The sequence below is a fragment of the Anser brachyrhynchus genome (assembly GCF_964034855.1).
Source record: "Anser brachyrhynchus genome assembly, chromosome: W".
Taxonomy (NCBI): domain Eukaryota; kingdom Metazoa; phylum Chordata; class Aves; order Anseriformes; family Anatidae; genus Anser; species Anser brachyrhynchus.
This window is the reverse complement of record NC_137704.1, coordinates 1499299-1518289: the sequence shown is the minus strand read 5'-3', so window position 1 is coordinate 1518289 and position 18991 is coordinate 1499299. Positions and strand designations below refer to the sequence as shown.

General features: G+C 49.9%; 1 protein-coding gene across 10 annotated transcripts in view; it reads right to left on the bottom strand.

Annotated features, from left to right (window-relative positions):
- Positions 1-18991, bottom strand: part of LOC308184669 (uncharacterized protein) — a 271042-nt gene that overhangs the window by 55875 nt on the left and 196176 nt on the right. For 5 of the 10 annotated variants that reach the window (XR_013942778.1, XR_013942779.1, XR_013942780.1 and 2 more), the window contains one exon: positions 14726-14793. Coding sequence is in view for 3 of the 10 variants with exons in the window: in XM_080571976.1 (XP_080428102.1) it covers positions 14726-14793 (68 nt within the window). In the remaining 7 variants the exon portion in view is untranslated. The other 5 variants (XR_013942784.1, XM_080571974.1, XR_013942781.1 and 2 more) reach the window with 5 other exon arrangements.

Below are 18991 nucleotides of genomic sequence, written 5' to 3'. Positions count from 1 at the left end.
GTGCACTGGCACCACTGGGGATGCAGTGGAGTGAGTCCAGAGAGTGCACTGGCACCACTGGGGATGCAGTGCAGGGAATCCAGAGAGTGCACTGGCACCACTGGGGATGCAGTGCAGTGAGTCCAGAGAGTGCACTGGCACCTTGGGTATGTAGTGCATTGAGTCCAGAGAGTGCACTGGCACCATGGGGATGCAGGGCAGTGAGTCCAGAGAGTGCACTGGCACCTCAGGGGATGCAGGGCAGTGAGTCCAGAGAGTGCACTGGCGCCACTGGGGATGCAGTGCAGTGAGTCCAGAGAGTGCGCTGGCACCACTGGGGATGCAGTGCAGTGAGTCCAGAGAGTGCACTGGCACCACTGGGGATGCAGTGCAGTGAATCCAGAGAGTGCACTGGCAACACTGGGGATGCACTGCAGTGAGTCCAGAGAGTGCACTAGCACCACTGGGGATGCAGTGCAGTGAGTCCAGAGAGTGCACTGGCACCACTGGGGATGCAGTGCAGTGAGTCCAGAGAGTGCGCTGGCACCACTGGGGATGCAGTGCAGTGAGTCCAGAGAGTGCACTGGCACCACTGGCGATGCACTGCAGTGAGTCCAGAGAGTGCACTGGCACCACTGGGAATGCACTGCAGTGAGTCCAGAGAGTGCACTGGCACCACTGGGGATGCAGTGCATTGAGTCCAGAGAGTGCACTGGCACCACTGGAGATGCAGTGCAGTGACTCCACAGAGTGCACTGGCACCACTGGGGATGCAGGGCAGTGAGTCCAGAGAGTGCACAGGCACGTTGGGTATGTAGTGCAGTGACTCCAGAGAGTGAACTGGCACCTTGGGTATGTAGTGCATTGAGTCCAGGGAGTGCACTGGCACCATGGGGATGCAGGGCAGTGAGTCCAGAGAGTGCACTGGCACCTCAGGGGATGCAGGGCAGTGAGTCCAGAGAGTGCACTGGCGCCACTGGGGATGCAGTGCAGTGAGTCCAGAGCGTGCACTGGCACCACTGGGGATGCACTGCAGTGAGTCCAGAGAGTGCGCTGGCACCACTGGGGATGCAGTGCAGTGAGTCCATAGAGTGCACTGGCACCACTGGGGATGCAGGGCAGTGAGTCCAGAGAGTGCACTGGCACCACTGGGAATGCACTGCAGTGAGTCCAGAGAGTGCACTGGCACCACTGGGGATGCAGTGCATTGAGTCCAGAGAGTGCACTGGCACCACTGGGGATGCAGTGCAGTGAGTCCAGAGAGTGCACTGGCACCACTGGGGATGCAGTGGAGTGAGTCCAGAGAGTGCACTGGCACCACTGGGGATGCAGTGCAGGGAATCCAGAGAGTGCACTGGCACCACTGGGGATGCAGTGCAGTGAGTCCAGAGAGTGCACTGGCACCACTGGGGATGCAGTGCAGTGAGTCCAGAGAGTGCACTGGCACTACTGGGGATGCAGTGCAGTGAATCCAGAGAGTGCACTGTCACCGCTGGGGATTCACTGCAGTGACTCCAGAGAGTGCACTGGCACCACTGGGCATGCAGTGCAGTGACTCCAGAGAGTGCGCTGGCACCACTGGGGATGCAGTGCAGTGAGTCCATAGAGTGCACTGGCACCACTGGGGATGCAGTGCGGTGACTCCAGAGAGTGCACTGGCACCACTGGAGATGCAGTGCAGTGACTCCACAGAGTGCACTGGCACCACTGGGGATGCAGGGCAGTGAGTCCAGAGAGTGCACAGGCACGTTGGGTATGTAGTGCAGTGACTCCAGAGAGTGAACTGGCACCTTGGGTATGTAGTGCATTGAGTCCAGAGAGTGCACTGGCACCATGGGGATGCAGGGCAGTGAGTCCAGAGAGTGCACTGGCACCTCAGGGGATGCAGGGCAGTGAGTCCAGAGAGTGCACTGGCGCCACTGGGGATGCAGTGCAGTGAGTCCAGAGAGTGCGCTGGCACCACTGGGGATGCAGTGCAGTGAGTCCATAGAGTGCACTGGCACCACTGGGGATGCAGGGCAGTGAGTCCAGAGAGTGCACTGGCACCACTGAGGATGCAGTGCAGTGAGTCCAGAGAGTGCACAGGCACGTTGGGTATGTAGTGCAGTGAGTCCAGAGAGTGAACTGTCACCTTGGGTATGTAGTGCATTGAGTCCAGAGAGTGCACTGGCACCATGGGGATGCAGGGCAGTGAGTCCAGAGAGTGCACTGGCACCTCAGGGGATGCAGGGCAGTGAGTCCAGAGAGTGCACTGGCGCCACTGGGGATGCAGTGCAGTGAGTCCAGAGCGTGCACTGGCACCACTGGGGATGCACTGCAGTGAGTCCAGAGAGTGCGCTGGCACCACTGGGGATGCAGTGCAGTGAGTCCATAGAGTGCACTGGCACCACTGGGGATGCAGGGCAGTGAGTCCAGAGAGTGCACTGGCACCACTGGGAATGCACTGCAGTGAGTCCAGAGAGTGCACTGGCACCACTGGGGATGCAGTGCAGGGAATCCAGAGAGTGCACTGGCACCACTGGGGATGCAGTGCAGTGAGTCCAGAGAGTGCACTGGCACCACTGGGGATGCAGTGCAGTGAGTCCAGAGAGTGCACTGGCACTACTGGGGATGCAGTGCAGTGAATCCAGAGAGTGCACTGTCACCGCTGGGGATTCACTGCAGTGACTCCAGAGAGTGCACTGGCACCACTGGGCATGCAGTGCAGTGACTCCAGAGAGTGCGCTGGCACCACTGGGGATGCAGTGCAGTGAGTCCATAGAGTGCACTGGCACCACTGGGGATGCAGTGCGGTGACTCCAGAGAGTGCACTGGCACCACTGGAGATGCAGTGCAGTGACTCCACAGAGTGCACTGGCACCACTGGGGATGCAGGGCAGTGAGTCCAGAGAGTGCACAGGCACGTTGGGTATGTAGTGCAGTGACTCCAGAGAGTGAACTGGCACCTTGGGTATGTAGTGCATTGAGTCCAGAGAGTGCACTGGCACCATGGGGATGCAGGGCAGTGAGTCCAGAGAGTGCACTGGCACCTCAGGGGATGCAGGGCAGTGAGTCCAGAGAGTGCACTGGCGCCACTGGGGATGCAGTGCAGTGAGTCCAGAGAGTGCGCTGGCACCACTGGGGATGCAGTGCAGTGAGTCCATAGAGTGCACTGGCACCACTGGGGATGCAGGGCAGTGAGTCCAGAGAGTGCACTGGCACCACTGAGGATGCAGTGCAGTGAGTCCAGAGAGTGCACTGGCACCTCAGGGGATGCAGTGCAGTGAGCCCATAGAGTGCACTGGCACCACTGGGGATGCAGTGCAGTGAGTCCAGAGAGTGCACTGGCACCACTGGGGATGCAGTGCGGTGAGTCCAGAGAGTGCACTTGCAACACTTGGGATGCAGTGCAGTGAGTCCACAGAGTGCACTGGCACCACAGGGGATGCACTGCAGTGAGTCCAGAGAGTGCACTGGCACCACTGGGGATGCAGTGCAGTGAGTCCAGAGAGTGCACTGGCACCACTGGGGATGCAGTGCAGTGAGTCCAGAGAGTGAACTGGCACCTTGGGTATGTAGTGCATTGAGTCCAGAGAGTGCACTGGCACCATGGGGATGCAGGGCAGTGAGTCCAGAGAGTGCGCTGGCACCACTGGGGATGCAGTGCAGTGAGTCCAGAGAGTGCACTGGCACCACTGAGGACGCACTGCAGTGAGTCCAGAGAGTGCACTGGCACCACTGGGGATGCACTGCAGTGAGTCCAGAGAGTGCACTGGCACCACTGGAGATGCAGTGCAGTGACTCCACAGAGTGCACTGGCACCACTGGGGATGCAGGGCAGTGAGTCCAGAGAGTGCACTGGCACCACTGGGGATGCAGTGCAGTGAGTCCATAGAGTGCACTGGCACTACTTGGGATGCAGTGCAGTGAGTCCAGAGAGTGCACTGGCACCACTGGGGATGCAGTGCAGTGAGTCCAGAGAGTGCACTGGCACCACTGGTGATGCAGTGCATTGAGTCCAGAGAGTGCACTGGCACCACTGGGGATGCAGTGCAGTGAGTCCACAGAGTGCACTGGCACCACTGGGGATGCAGTGCAGTGAGTCCACAGAGTGCACTGGCACCACTGGGGATGCACTGCAGTGAGTCCAGAGAGTGCACTGGCACCACTGGGGATGCAGTGGAGTGAGTCCAGAGAGTGCACTGGCACCACTGGGGATGCAGTGCAGGGAATCCAGAGAGTGCACTGGCACCACTGGGGATGCAGTGCAGTGAGTCCAGAGAGTGCACTGGCACCACTGGGGATGCAGTGCAGTGAGTCCAGAGAGTGCACTGGCACTACTGGGGATGCAGTGCAGTGAGTCCAGAGAGTGCACTGTCACCGCTGGGGATTCACTGCAGTGACTCCAGAGAGTGCACTGGCACCACTGGGCATGCAGTGCAGTGACTCCAGAGAGTGCACTGGCACCGCTGGGGATTCACTGCAGTGAGTGCAGAGAGGGCACTGGCACCACTGGGAATGCACTGCAGTGAGTCCAGAGAGTGCACTGGCACCACTGGGGACTGTTTTGCAAAGAAAAGCGTTTTATTGTTGCTATTCACAGCTTCCATTATTCACAGGTTTTTGAATGCTAACATTGCTCAGGAAAAGATCTGATATTTGTAGGGGTACCGTCATTCCTAGTTATTTGTTTTTACATTGTCCTTGCATTTATTACCATATAATTTCAAGTCTAAGTTTGTGGTTTAAGTTATAATAAGGAAAAAAGCAGTAGTTGAAGTAGTCAGGTTAAAGATTATAGATGGAGAGGAACTTGGCTTTAGATACTAAAAACAGGATGGCAGTTAGACTTGCCTTAGAAAAATTAAAATGGTTGACTAAACTTTTTTTCCCAAAACGTTGTGCTGACCAGCCAATTTGAATTTGGCGGTATTAAAGCTGTCTGCAATAAGTTTTTCTGTTTTGGATTGTAGCTAGTTCCTCTAGGTGCTCCCGCAGAATAGTATTTTTACTATACCTATATATACTTTATATATTTACTATACCTATATATACCTAATGCCTTTCTTAGAAACAAACAAAATCTCTTTTTAAATATAACTTTCTTGCAGTTGTTAATGATGGAATTGCTCCGCCACAAAGGATTCTTTTTCCACCTGAGAAGATACGTATGGATTGGCAAGAAACACAAAGTGTTGGAGTTGGCCTGTACAATCTTGGCAACACACGTTTTCTTAATGCTACTCTACAGTGTTTGACCTACACCCCCCCACTTGCCAATTACATGCTTTATCTTGAGCACAGCCAGTCATGTGAGTACTTTCTAACAGTATTTTAAATCTGTTGGATAGCTCTGAAGGTGAAAGAACAGCAGTGATTCTGTGAGAAAAAGTTACTTGCCTGATTTTACCTGTAGAAGCTGGCTTTGAGCATTGTATTAGCAGTGGGCTCAGAATAGCATATGGAGTGCGTTTAATGCACCATGTGTGTTTTTTGTTTGTTTTTTTAAAAGGATCTTTTCTTGCTTCATGGGAATAATGAAGTGCATTGGACAGGAATGCATTTAATGAACATTTGGCATTTGGGCTATTTGGGCTTCCTGCTGCTAGAAAGGCAATAAAATTTAGGATGTTGGCATCATAGGTCTTTAGTCTTCACAGCCTAGGTTCCATAATGCACTACAATAAATGGTCTGTTCGTTGTTGAACCAATTAAAAAAACAAACAAACAAAAAAAAAACCTAGAAAGCAATATGAGCTGTTATGAACATGACTAGATTTTTTTGTGGGACTGTATTAAAATCTAGACTGATTTTGTTCTAAATAAAATGTTGTACTATAAACTAAATGTTGTACTAAACGTGTATGCTTTTTAGGCTGGTACCTTTGTATCGATACCTAGAAATTTAACTGTTTTCTTCCTGTATATAGAAATTGTTTCAGTTAAGAATCCTGTTGAAAAAAGGAGGGCAGAAGTACTATTACATACATTACTTTAGTTTTTCCTTTCTCCCAAAGGACTCGTAGCTCTGTATCATGAAGCTCACCTGACAGCACTGTGCTGAAAATAACCCACATTCTCTTAATGCTGTATCATCAATGTCAAATATTCTTTCCTCATATATTTTGCAGCCTGTGGAGTTCACATTCCTGTCAGCCTTCACAAACGTGACTTTGCAGTAGTCTTTTAGATTTCTCATCACAAAATGCACTTGAACACAAGCTTAATGGATATTTTTATTCTATAAAGTTGTGTGAAATGAAATGTTACGAGACTGTTGGGACAAGGAGAGTGGATACTGTATCTATAGTTTAAATGTTACTTATATGTTTGTTTGTAGTTATGTCTGTTTCGCTAGACTGGGATGCTTTCTTCTTTCACTCTTCAGGTCGTGAACAAGATTTTTGCATGATGTGCACGATGGAGACTCACATTAACCAGGCCCTGCGTTGCACTGTTGATGCTATCGAGCCTATGCGTGTTATCAATAACCTCAGTCGTAAGTGGCTTCAGATGTGTTTCTTTTTCAGTATCTTGTAATCTTCAAATAATTATTTGATGTGTATAAATGGTTTTAACACTATAAAGAAGAGAGATTTTAGAAATACGAGAATTATTTCATTTTTAAATGAGGTAAATACTATCATCTTCTTATTTAGGAATAGGACAACATTTCCATTTTGGCAGTCAAGAAGACGCACACGAGTTCTTGCGCTATACTGTCGATGCTATGCAGGAAGCGTGCTTGAATGGAAGCACCAAGTCAGCATAAACAAATTCACTTTTATACGTTCTCTAGCACCTTGTAGTCCTTTATTTACTATCAAAACTGAAAGTCTACGTCATCCTTGGTTTTCATAAAACTCTTTGAAGAGTTAACTGTGTGCCTTAAATCTTCTGAGGTCTGATTATAATTTATTTCCAGATTGGACAGATCTTCTCAAGCTACCACCATCATTCATCAAATATTTGGAGGATTTCTAAGATCAAGAGGTACTTTTAAAAATATTCCTGTCCTTAGAACTGATCTGTGTCTTTTGTCGGTAGTAAAGCAGTCTGCAGCTTGTCTAAAGTAGTATCTATCGACAACTTGAATTTGGACAGTTAGTCTCCTCCACGTATTGTTAAGCATTTATATTTTGCTTCCACTGAAGTGCTTGAATTGCAAAGCAGTTTCGGATACATATGAGGCATTTCTTGATATCACTTTGGATATAAAGGTAGGATGTTTTGTAAATATAATTCATGATGTTTAAGTACATGTATAACTTTCTAAATTAAACTTGTTTAACTTAAAAAACCAAACCACATACAATGTTAAAATATAAGAGCTTAAGAGAGCAGATGGAAGCATCTGCCTCGAGGGCAGGTGAGTTGGCAGAGTAAGGGAGCAGATGAGAGTACCTGTCCTAGCTGTGCTGTGGCTTTGGATGCTGCCGCGGCCTATGCTTTTCTTTTTCTTTCGCAGGTGCCTTGCACAGACTCAGAGGGGCCAAGCTGCACTCTGAAGAGCAGCACGAGAAGGGCAGGCTGGTCGTGAGTGGGGTTGGAGCGGAATGGCCAAGTTGCGCAAGGTGACTGCGAAGGGTATCCATTTTGCTTTTCAGGTGTCATGGCAGGCTCTACACAGAAGTGGCTGAGGATTTGAGAAGAGGTTACAGAGCATCAAGGAGCAGCACGTGCAGTGACGGTTTCCAAACGGTATGGTTGCTTTCTCTTCTGTTCATCAGGTGCCACAGGCAAGGTGGGCTGTGACGTTAGTCTTTAGAATCGGAGCTAAGCAGGTCACTAGAATGCCACAGGGCATCTGAGAAGGGTGTTTTAACAGAAAAAGCTTGTCTGGCATGGCAGTGCCTGATGGCAGCGTGTTTCCACAGGTGAAGAGGTGCCTGAAGCCCCATCCTGTCTAGCCTGCGCACACCTCGCTGAGAATGAAAGCCGCTTTCCAGTAATTCAGAAAGCCAAGTTACATCTCGGCCTCGAGCATCTGGGGCCTGTGCTTTTGGGCCTGTCTGTAGCATTTGGCACTTGCATTAATACTTTCTTGGCATATATTTAGGCTTTTGGGGCCAGTGTCTTGGGGGGGTGTGGAGCTGCTTGTACACCTTTGGGGCTTGCATCTGGGGGGGGGGGGGGGGTTGGGAGTTGCTTGTACACCTTTGGGGACTGTGGCTGGGGGGGGGGGGGTCAGGGCCTGCATCTGGGGGGGTTGGAAGCTGCTCCTACAATGTAGGGATCTGTATCTGTGGGGGTTGGGAGCTGCTTGTACACAGTATGGGCTTGCGTTTGGGGGCAGGTGTTGGGAGCTGCTTGTACAATGTAGGGATCTGCATCTGGAGGGGGTTGGGAGCTGCTTGTACACCTTTGGGGCTTGCATCTGGAGGGGGTTGGGGCCTGCCTCTGGGGGGGTGGTTGTGAGCTGCTTGTATACTGTAGGGGCCTGCTTGTACACCTTTGGTGGGGCCTGCGTCTGGGGGGGGGGTGGGAGCTGCTTGTACACTGTTAGGGCCTGCCTTGCGGGGGGGGGTGGGAGCTGCTTTTACACTGTAGGGGTCTGGGTCTTGGGGGGTTGGGGCTGTTTGTACACCTTTGGGGTGTGCCTCTGGGGAGGGTGGGGAGTTGCTTGGACACCTTTGGGGCCTGTGTCTGGGGGGGGTTGGGGCCTGTGCTGGGGGGGTTGGGAGCTGCTTGTACACTCTAGGGTCTTCTGGCGGGCTTTGGAGCCTCCCTTTGAGGGGGACATTTGGGAGCTGGTTGTACACCTTTGGGGCCAGAGTCTGGGGCGTGGGGGCTGGGGCTGGGGCCTGCATCTGGGTGGGGTGGGGTCCAGTTCATGGGGGGGGGTTGGGAGCTGCTTGTGGACAGTTGGGGTCTGCATCCGGGTGTGGTTGGGGCCTGCTTGTAGACTTCTGCAGCCTGCGTCTGGTGTTTGGGGGCTTTTCTGTAGCGTTTGGGGCTTGCATTTTGGCTTTGGGATGTGTCTTGAGCTTCTGGGGCCTAGCTGTAGTGCTTGGGGCCTGCGTCTGGGGCTTTTCTGTAGCATTTTGGTCACGTGTTTGTGATTTGGGGTGTGTATCCAGGGTTTTGCCTTTTTTGTAGTTTTCAGCTATGTGTCAGTTTCTTTGTCAGTTGCCTGGGGTTAGGGGCAGTTTGGGGTTTGGATCATTAGTCAGTGTCATTAGCGTTGGGGGGTTGATATGAAGGGTTAGGGTTGTGGTTAGAGTTGTTAGGGTTAAAGGGAATAAGGATTTTAGGGTAAGGGGATCAAGGTTGTGGGAATAAAAATGTTTTTGCACAGAGTTACATCGTTTAGAGGGAAGGAAGGTGGTACTGAGATATGCTTGCAGTGATAAGAAAGCTTCACAGACAACCTTGTAAAATGCAGACAACCAGAATCCTTAGAGCAATTGGGTGGAAATCACGGTGTAAGAAACATTACCACCTCAAAGAGGAAAACAGTCAAGAAAAAAAGAAAATTGACTTGTAACAGGCCAGCAGCTGTGTATTTTCTGTGAAGAACCAGATAGATTGTGAACCTGGATTACCCGGTCAATTGGGAAACTGGGGAGGGTCCTGGTCACCGAGAGGGAAAAAAAAATTTATATAAACTGTGTTATGGAACTAGTACGTGGCTTGTGGGACACCTGCCATTGCACTCGTGAATAAAAATGCTACCTCACTGAGATCCTTGCCTGAGCCTATGTTATTAGTTACAGAGTGTTTTTAACAAGGTGTTAGGGTTTTAAGGTTTCAGGGCTAAGGCACTAGGGTTGGGTTTCAGGGTTAGGGTTTCCAGGGTTTAGGGTTAGGATTTTAAGGTTGTTAGGGTTGGAGTTAAAGGGTTAGGGTCTGGGGGTTAGTGTGTTAAGGTTTTAAAGTTTTTTGGGGTTTTAGTGTAGATAGGGTTTTTAGGGGTTAGGGTCATAGGGTTTTATTTATGGTAAGGTATTTAGGGTTAGGGGTTTAAGGTCTCAATTTTTGTTTGTTTTTAAGGTTAGGGGCTCCAGGGTTAGGGCCTTGAGAGTCTTAATTTTTTGGGTTAGGGTTTAGAGGGTCTTAATTTTTAGGGTTAGGGGTTTTAGGCGTAGGTCTTCAGGGCTTTAGTGTGGTAAATTTTATTGGGTTAGGGCTGAAAGGGTTTTTAGGGTTAGGGTTTCTAGAGTTTTTTGGGGTGGGGGTTAGGGTTAGATGCGTGGGTGCCGTAGGGTTAGGGGTTAGGCCTAATATTAGGGCGGAAGGCCAAATTAAGAGGGTGGGAGACCCCCAAAATTGAAGGGTTGAAGCCCCAAGTTAGGGGAAGGAACCTCAAAGTTGTGGGGTCCCCCAAAATTGGGCAGAAGAACTATTAATATTGGGGGAAACCCGAAAAAAGGAGGGTGGGGGACTCTAAAATTGGGGGGGACCCCCAAAAGTGGTCAGGTCCCCCCAAATTAGGGGAGGAACCCCCAAGATTGGGTGGGTGAACCCCCAAATTGGGGGGAAGAACACTTAAAATGGAAGCGTGAAATTCCAGAATTGAATGTGGACCCCCCAAGAACTGGGGAGGAATCCCCAAAATTCGGGGGGACCCTCAAAATTGGGGTTAAAGCCCCAGATGTCGGGGAGTGAAGCCCCAAATTAAGGGATGGAACCTCAAAAATGTGGTGAGAACCCCAACATTGGGGGAAAGAACCTTAATATTAGGGTGGCAGGCCTAAAAAAGATGGTGGGGGACCCCAAAATTGTGGGGGGATTGGAAGGGGGGGGGGAATCCCCAAAATGGAGGGGGAACCCCAAAACTGGGGGGGCGAAGCACCAAATTAGGGAAAGGAACCGAAAATTGTGGGGAAGAACCCTGAAATGGAGAGGTGAAAACCCGAAATTGAGGGGAAAACCCCAAAACGGCGGGAAAACCTCCATAAACACAAAATGGAACGGGGAATGTAACAGAGCAAAAAACGTGGCGTCCTACGGCAAACTGCGAGGCTCAATTTTCCGGGGAGTGCTGGGAAATGTAGTTCTTGGGAACTGGGTTTCCGGGAGGCCATGTTGCCTTCCCAGAGCATGTCGGGAGGTGCAGTTCTCGAGAAGCCGCTTACCGGGCAGCCATATTGGGAGTCCGGGGAATGCCGGGAGATGTAGTCTTCCGGCACTGGGCTTCCGGGAGGCCATATTGGTTTCCCAGAGCATGCCGGGGTATGTAGTACTCGAGGGCACTGGGCTTCCGGGAGGCCATGTTGTTTTCCCAGAGCATGCCGGGAGATGTAGTTTTCCGGCACTGGACTTCCGGGAGGCCATATTGTTTTCCCAGAGCATGCCGGGAGATGTAGTTCTCGGACACTGGGCTTCCGGGAGGCCATGTTTTTTTCCTAGAACATGCTGGGAGATGTAGTCTTCCGGCACTGGGCTTCCGGGACGCCATATTGGTTTCCCAGAGCATGCCGGGCTATGTAGTACTCGGGGGCACTGGGCTTCCGGGAAGCCATGTTGTTTTCCCAGAGCATGCCGGGAGATGTAGTTTTCCGGCACTGGACTTCCGGGAGGCCATATTGTTTTCCCAGGGCATGCCGGGAGATGTAGTTCTCGGACACTGGGCTTCCGGGAGGCCATGTTTTTTTCCTAGAACATGCTGGGAGATGTAGTCTTCCGGCACTGGGCTTCCGGGAAGCCATGTTGTTTTCCCAGAGCATGCCGGGAGATGTAGTTTTCCGGCACTGGACTTCCGGGAGGCCATATTGTTTTCCCAGAGCATGCCGAGAGATGTAGTCTTCCGGCACTGGGCTTCCGGGAGGCCATATTGGTTTCCCAGAGCATGCCGGGATATGTAGTACTCTGGGAGGGGTGCACTGGACTTCCGGGAGGCCATGTTTGGATTCCGAGGAATGCCGGGAGTTGTAGTTTTCCGGCACTGGACTTCCGGGAGGCCATATTGGTTTCCCAGAGCATGCCGGGAGATGTAGTTTTCCGGCACTGGACTTCCGGGAGGCCATATTGTTTTCCCAGAGCATGCCGGGAGATGTAGTCTTCCGGCACTGGGCGTTTTTTGCTAATAATAATTTTTGTACTAATAACATAGGCTCAGGCAAGGATCTCAGTGAGGTAGCATTTTTATTCATGAGTGCAATGGCAGGTGTCCCACAAGCCACGTACTAGTTTATACAGTTTAACACAGTTTATATAAATTTTTTTTTCCCTCTCGGTGACCAGGACCCTCCCCAGTTTCCCAATTGACCGGGTAATCCAGGTTCACAATCTATCTGGTTCTTCACAGAAAATACACAGCTGCTGGCCTGTTACAAGTCAATTTTCTTTTTTTCTTGACTGTTTTCCTCTTTGAGGTGGTAATGTTTCTTACACCGTGATTTCCACCCAATTGCTCTAAGGATTCTGGTTGTCTGCATTTTACAAGGTTGTCTGTGAAGCTTTCTTATCACTGCAAGCATATCTCAGTACCACCTTCCTTCCCTCTAAACGATGTAACTCTGTGCAAAAACATTTTTATTCCCACAACCTTGATCCCCTTACCCTAAAATCCTTATTCCCTTTAACCCTAACAACTCTAACCACAACCCTAACCCTTCATATCAACCCCCCAACGCTAATGACACTGACTAATGATCCAAACCCCAAACTGCCCCTAACCCCAGGCAACTGACAAAGAAACTGACACATAGCTGAAAACTACAAAAAAGGCAAAACCCTGGATACACACCCCAAATCACAAACACGTGACCAAAATGCTACAGAAAAGCCCCAGACGCAGGCCCCAAGCACTACAGCTAGGCCCCAGAAGCTCAAGACACATCCCAAAGCCAAAATGCAAGCCCCAAACGCTACAGAAAAGCCCCCAAACACCAGACGCAGGCTGCAGAAGTCTACAAGCAGGCCCCAACCACACCCGGATGCAGACCCCAACTGTCCACAAGCAGCTCCCAACCCCCCCCCATGAACTGGACCCCACCCCACCCAGATGCAGGCCCCAGCCCCAGCCCCCACGCCCCAGACTCTGGCCCCAAAGGTGTACAACCAGCTCCCAAATGTCCCCCTCAAAGGGAGGCTCCAAAGCCCGCCAGAAGACCCTAGAGTGTACAAGCAGCTCCCAACCCCCCCAGCACAGGCCCCAACCCCCCCCAGACACAGGCCCCAAAGGTGTCCAAGCAACTCCCCACCCTCCCCAGAGGCACACCCCAAAGGTGTACAAACAGCCCCAACCCCCCAAGACCCAGACCCCTACAGTGTAAAAGCAGCTCCCACCCCCCCCCGCAAGGCAGGCCCTAACAGTGTACAAGCAGCTCCCACCCCCCCCCCAGACGCAGGCCCCACCAAAGGTGTACAAGCAGGCCCCTACAGTATACAAGCAGCTCACAACCACCCCCCCAGAGGCAGGCCCCAACCCCCTCCAGATGCAAGCCCCAAAGGTGTACAAGCAGCTCCCAACCCCCTCCAGATGCAGATCCCTACATTGTACAAGCAGCTCCCAACACCTGCCCCCAAACGCAAGCCCATACTGTGTACAAGCAGCTCCCAACCCCCACAGATACAGATCCCTACATTGTAGGAGCAGCTTCCAACCCCCCCAGATGCAGGCCCTGACCCCCCCCCCCCCAGCCACAGTCCCCAAAGGTGTACAAGCAACTCCCAACCCCCCCCCCCCCCCCCAGATGCAAGCCCCAAAGGTGTACAAGCAGCTCCACACCCCCCCAAGACACTGGCCCCAAAAGCCTAAATATATGCCAAGAAAGTATTAATGCAAGTGCCAAATGCTACAGACAGGCCCAAAAGCACAGGCCCCAGATGCTCGAGGCCGAGATGTAACTTGGCTTTCTGAATTACTGGAAAGCGGCTTTCATTCTCAGCGAGGTGTGCGCAGGCTAGACAGGATGGGGCTTCAGGCACCTCTTCACCTGTGGAAACACGCTGCCATCAGGCACTGCCATGCCAGACAAGCTTTTTCTGTTAAAACACCCTTCTCAGATGCCCTGTGGCATTCTAGTGACCTGCTTAGCTCCGATTCTAAAGACTAACGTCACAGCCCACCTTGCCTGTGGCACCTGATGAACAGAAGAGAAAGCAACCATACCGTTTGGAAACCGTCACTGCACGTGCTGCTCCTTGATGCTCTGTAACCTCTTCTCAAATCCTCAGCCACTTCTGTGTAGAGCCTGCCATGACACCTGAAAAGCAAAATGGATACCCTTCGCAGTCACCTTGCGCAACTTGGCCATTCCGCTCCAACCCCACTCACGACCAGCCTGCCCTTCTCGTGCTGCTCTTCAGAGTGCAGCTTGGCCCCTCTGAGTCTGTGCAAGGCACCTGCGAAAGAAAAAGAAAAGCATAGGCCGCGGCAGCATCCAAAGCCACAGCACAGCTAGGACAGGTACTCTCATCTGCTCCCTTACTCTGCCAACTCACCTGCCCTCGAGGCAGATGCTTCCATCTGCTCTCTTAAGCTCTTATATTTTAACATTGTATGTGGTTTGGTTTTTTAAGTTAAACAAGTTTAATTTAGAAAATTATACATGTACTTAAACATCATGAATTATATTTACAAAACATCCTACCTTTATATCCAAAGTGATATCAAGAAATGCCTCATATGTATCCGAAACTGCTTTGCAATTCAAGCACTTCAGTGGAAGCAAAATATAAATGCTTAACAATACGTGGAGGAGACTAACTGTCCAAATTCAAGTTGTCGATAGATACTACTTTAGACAAGCTGCAGACTGCTTTACTACCGACAAAAGACACAGATCAGTTCTAAGGACAGGAATATTTTTAAAAGTACCTCTTGATCTTAGAAATCCTCCAAATATTTGATGAATGATGGTGGTAGCTTGAGAAGATCTGTCCAATCTGGAAATAAATTATAATCAGACCTCAGAAGATTTAAGGCACACAGTTAACTCTTCAAAGAGTTTTATGAAAACCAAGGATGACGTAGACTTTCAGTTTTGATAGTAAATAAAGGACTACAAGGTGCTAGAGAACGTATAAAAGTGAATTTGTTTATGCTGACTTGGTGCTTCCATTCAAGCACGCTTCCTGCATAGCATCGACAGTATAGCGCAAGAACTCGTGTGCGTCTTCTTGACTGCCAAAATGGAAATGTTGTCCTATTCCTAAATAAGAAGATGATAGTATTTACCTCATTTAAAAATGAAATAATTCTCGTATTTCTAAAATCTCTCTTCTTTATAGTGTTAAAACCATTTATACACATCAAATAATTATTTGAAGATTACAAGATACTGAAAAAGAAACACATCTGAAGCCACTTACGACTGAGGTTATTGATAACACGCGTAGGCTCGATAGCATCAACAGTGCAACGCAGGGCCTGGTTAATGTGAGTCTCCATCGTGCACATCATGCAAAAATCTTGTTCACGACCTGAAGAGTGAAAGAAGAAAGCATCCCAGTCTAGCGAAACAGACATAACTACAAACAAACATATAAGTAACATTTAAACTATAGATACAGTATCCACTCTCCTTGTCCCAACAGTCTCGTAACATTTCATTTCACACAACTTTATAGAATAAAAATATCCATTAAGCTTGTGTTCAAGTGCATTTTGTGATGAGAAATCTAAAAGACTACTGCAAAGTCACGTTTGTGAAGGCTGACAGGAATGTGAACTCCACAGGCTGCAAAATATATGAGGAAAGAATATTTGACATTGATGATACAGCATTAAGAGAATGTGGGTTATTTTCAGCACAGTGCTGTCAGGTGAGCTTCATGATACAGAGCTACGAGTCCTTTGGGAGAAAGGAAAAACTAAAGTAATGTATGTAATAGTACTTCTGCCCTCCTTTTTTCAACAGGATTCTTAACTGAAACAATTTCTATATACAGGAAGAAAACAGTTAAATTTCTAGGTATCGATACAAAGGTACCAGCCTAAAAAGCATACACGTTTAGTACAACATTTAGTTTATAGTACAACATTTTATTTAGAACAAAATCAGTCTAGATTTTAATACAGTCCCACAAAAAAATCTAGTCATGTTCATAACAGCTCATATTGCTTTCTAGGTTTTTTTTTTGTTTGTTTGTTTTTTTAATTGGTTCAACAACGAACAGACCATTTATTGTAGTGCATTATGGAACCTAGGCTGTGAAGACTAAAGACCTATGATGCCAACATCCTAAATTTTATTGCCTTTCTAGCAGCAGGAAGCCCAAATAGCCCAAATGCCAAATGTTCATTAAATGCATTCCTGTCCAATGCACTTCATTATTCCCATGAAGCAAGAAAAGATCCTTTTAAAAAAACAAACAAAAAACACACATGGTGCATTAAACGCACTCCATATGCTATTCTGAGCCCACTGCTAATACAATGCTCAAAGCCAGCTTCTACAGGTAAAATCAGGCAAGTAACTTTTTCTCACAGAATCACTGCTGTTCTTTCACCTTCAGAGCTATCCAACAGATTTAAAATACTGTTAGAAAGTACTCACATGACTGGCTGTGCTCAAGATAAAGCATGTAATTGGCAAGTGGGGGGGTGTAGGTCAAACACTGTAGAGTAGCATTAAGAAAACGTGTGTTGCCAAGATTGTACAGGCCAACTCCAACACTTTGTGTTTCTTGCCAATCCATACGTATCTTCTCAGGTGGAAAAAGAATCCTTTGTGGCGGAGCAATTCCATCATTAACAACTGCAAGAAAGTTATATTTAAAAAGAGATTTTGTTTGTTTCTAAGAAAGGCATTAGGTATATATAGGTATAGTAAATATATAAAGTATATATAGGTATAGTAAAAATACTATTCTGCGGGAGCACCTAGAGGAACTAGCTACAATCCAAAACAGAAAAACTTATTGCAGACAGCTTTAATACCGCCAAATTCAAATTGGCTGGTCAGCACAACGTTTTGGGAAAAAAAGTTTAGTCAACCATTTTAATTTTTCTAAGGCAAGTCTAACTGCCATCCTGTTTTTAGTATCTAAAGCCAAGTTCCTCTCCATCTATAATCTTTAACCTGACTACTTCAACTACTGCTTTTTTCCTTATTATAACTTAAACCACAAACTTAGACTTGAAATTATATGGTAATAAATGCAAGGACAATGTAAAAACAAATAACTAGGAATGACGGTACCCCTACAAATATCAGATCTTTTCCTGAGCAATGTTAGCATTCAAAAACCTGTGAATAATGGAAGCTGTGAATAGCAACAATAAAACGCTTTTCTTTGCAAAACAGTCCCCAGTGGTGCCAGTGCACTCTCTGGACTCACTGCAGTGCATTCCCAGTGGTGCCAGTGCCCTCTCTGCACTCACTGCAGTGAATCCCCAGCGGTGCCAGTGCACTCTCTGGAGTCACTGCACTGCATGCCCAGTGGTGCCAGTGCACTCTCTGGAGTCACTGCAGTGAATCCCCAGCGGTGCCAGTGCACTCTCTGGATTCACTGCACTGCATCCCCAGTAGTGCCAGTGCACTCTCTGGACTCACTGCACTGCATCCCCAGTGGTGCCAGTGCACTCTCTGGACTCACTGCACTGCATCCCCAGTGGTGCCAGTGCACTCTCTGGATTCCCTGCACTGCATCCCCAGTGGTGCCAGTGCACTCTCTGGACTCACTCCACTGCATCCCCAGTGGTGCCAGTGCACTCTCTGGACTCACTGCAGTGCATCCCCAGTGGTGCCAGTGCACTCTGTGGACTCACTGCACTGCATCCCCAGTGGTGCCAGTGCACTCTGTGGACTCACTGCACTGCATCCCCAGTGGTGCCAGTGCACTCTCTGGACTCAATGCACTGCATCACCAGTGGTGCCAGTGCACTCTCTGGACTCACTGCACTGCATCCCCAGTGGTGCCAGTGCACTCTCTGGACTCACTGCACTGCATCCCAAGTAGTGCCAGTGCACTCTATGGACTCACTGCACTGCATCCCCAGTGGTGCCAGTGCACTCTCTGGACTCACTGCCCTGCATCCCCAGTGGTGCCAGTGCACTCTGTGGAGTCACTGCACTGCATCTCCAGTGGTGCCAGTGCACTCTCTGGACTCACTGCAGTGCATCCCCAGTGGTGCCAGTGCACTCTCTGGACTCACTGCAGTGCGTCCTCAGTGGTGCCAGTGCACTCTCTGGACTCACTGCACTGCATCCCCAGTGGTGCCAGCGCACTCTCTGGACTCACTGCCCTGCATCCCCATGGTGCCAGTGCACTCTCTGGACTCAATGCACTACATACCCAAGGTGCCAGTTCACTCTCTGGACTCACTGCACTGCATCCCCAGTGGTGCCAGTGCACTCTCTGGACTCACTGCACTGCATCCCAAGTAGTGCCAGTGCACTCTCTGGACTCACTGCACTGCATCCCCAGTGGTGCCAGTGCACTCTCTGGACTCACTGCCCTGCATCCCCAGTGGTGCCAGTGCACTCTGTGGAGTCACTGCACTGCATCTCCAGTGGTGCCAGTGCACTCTCTGGACTCACTGCAGTGCATCCCCAGTGGTGCCAGTGCACTCTCTGGACTCACTGCAGTGCGTCCTCAGTGGTGCCAGTGCACTCTCTGGACTCACTGCACTGCATCCCCAGTGGTGCCAGCGCACTCTCTGGACTCACTGCCCTGCATCCCCATGGTGCCAGTGCACTCTCTGGACTCAATGCACTACATACCCAAGGTGCCAGTTCACTCTCTGGACTCACTGCACTGCATCCCCAGTGGTGCCAGTGCACTCTCTGGACTCACTGCACTGCATCCCCAGTGGTGCCAGTGCACTCTCTGGACTCACTGCAGTGCATCCCCTGTGGTGCCAGTGCACTCTGTGGACTCACTGCACTGCATCCCAAGTGTTGCAAGTGCACTCTCTGGACTCACCGCACTGCATCCCCAGTGGTGCCAGTGCACTCTCTGGACTCACTGCACTGCATCCCCAGTGGTGCCAGTGCACTCTATGGGCTCACTGCACTGCATCCCCTGAGGTGCCAGTGCACTCTCTGGACTCACTGCACTGCATCCTCAGTGGTGCCAGTGCACTCTCTGGACTCACTGCCCTGCATCCCCAGTGGTGCCAGTGCACTCTATGGACTCA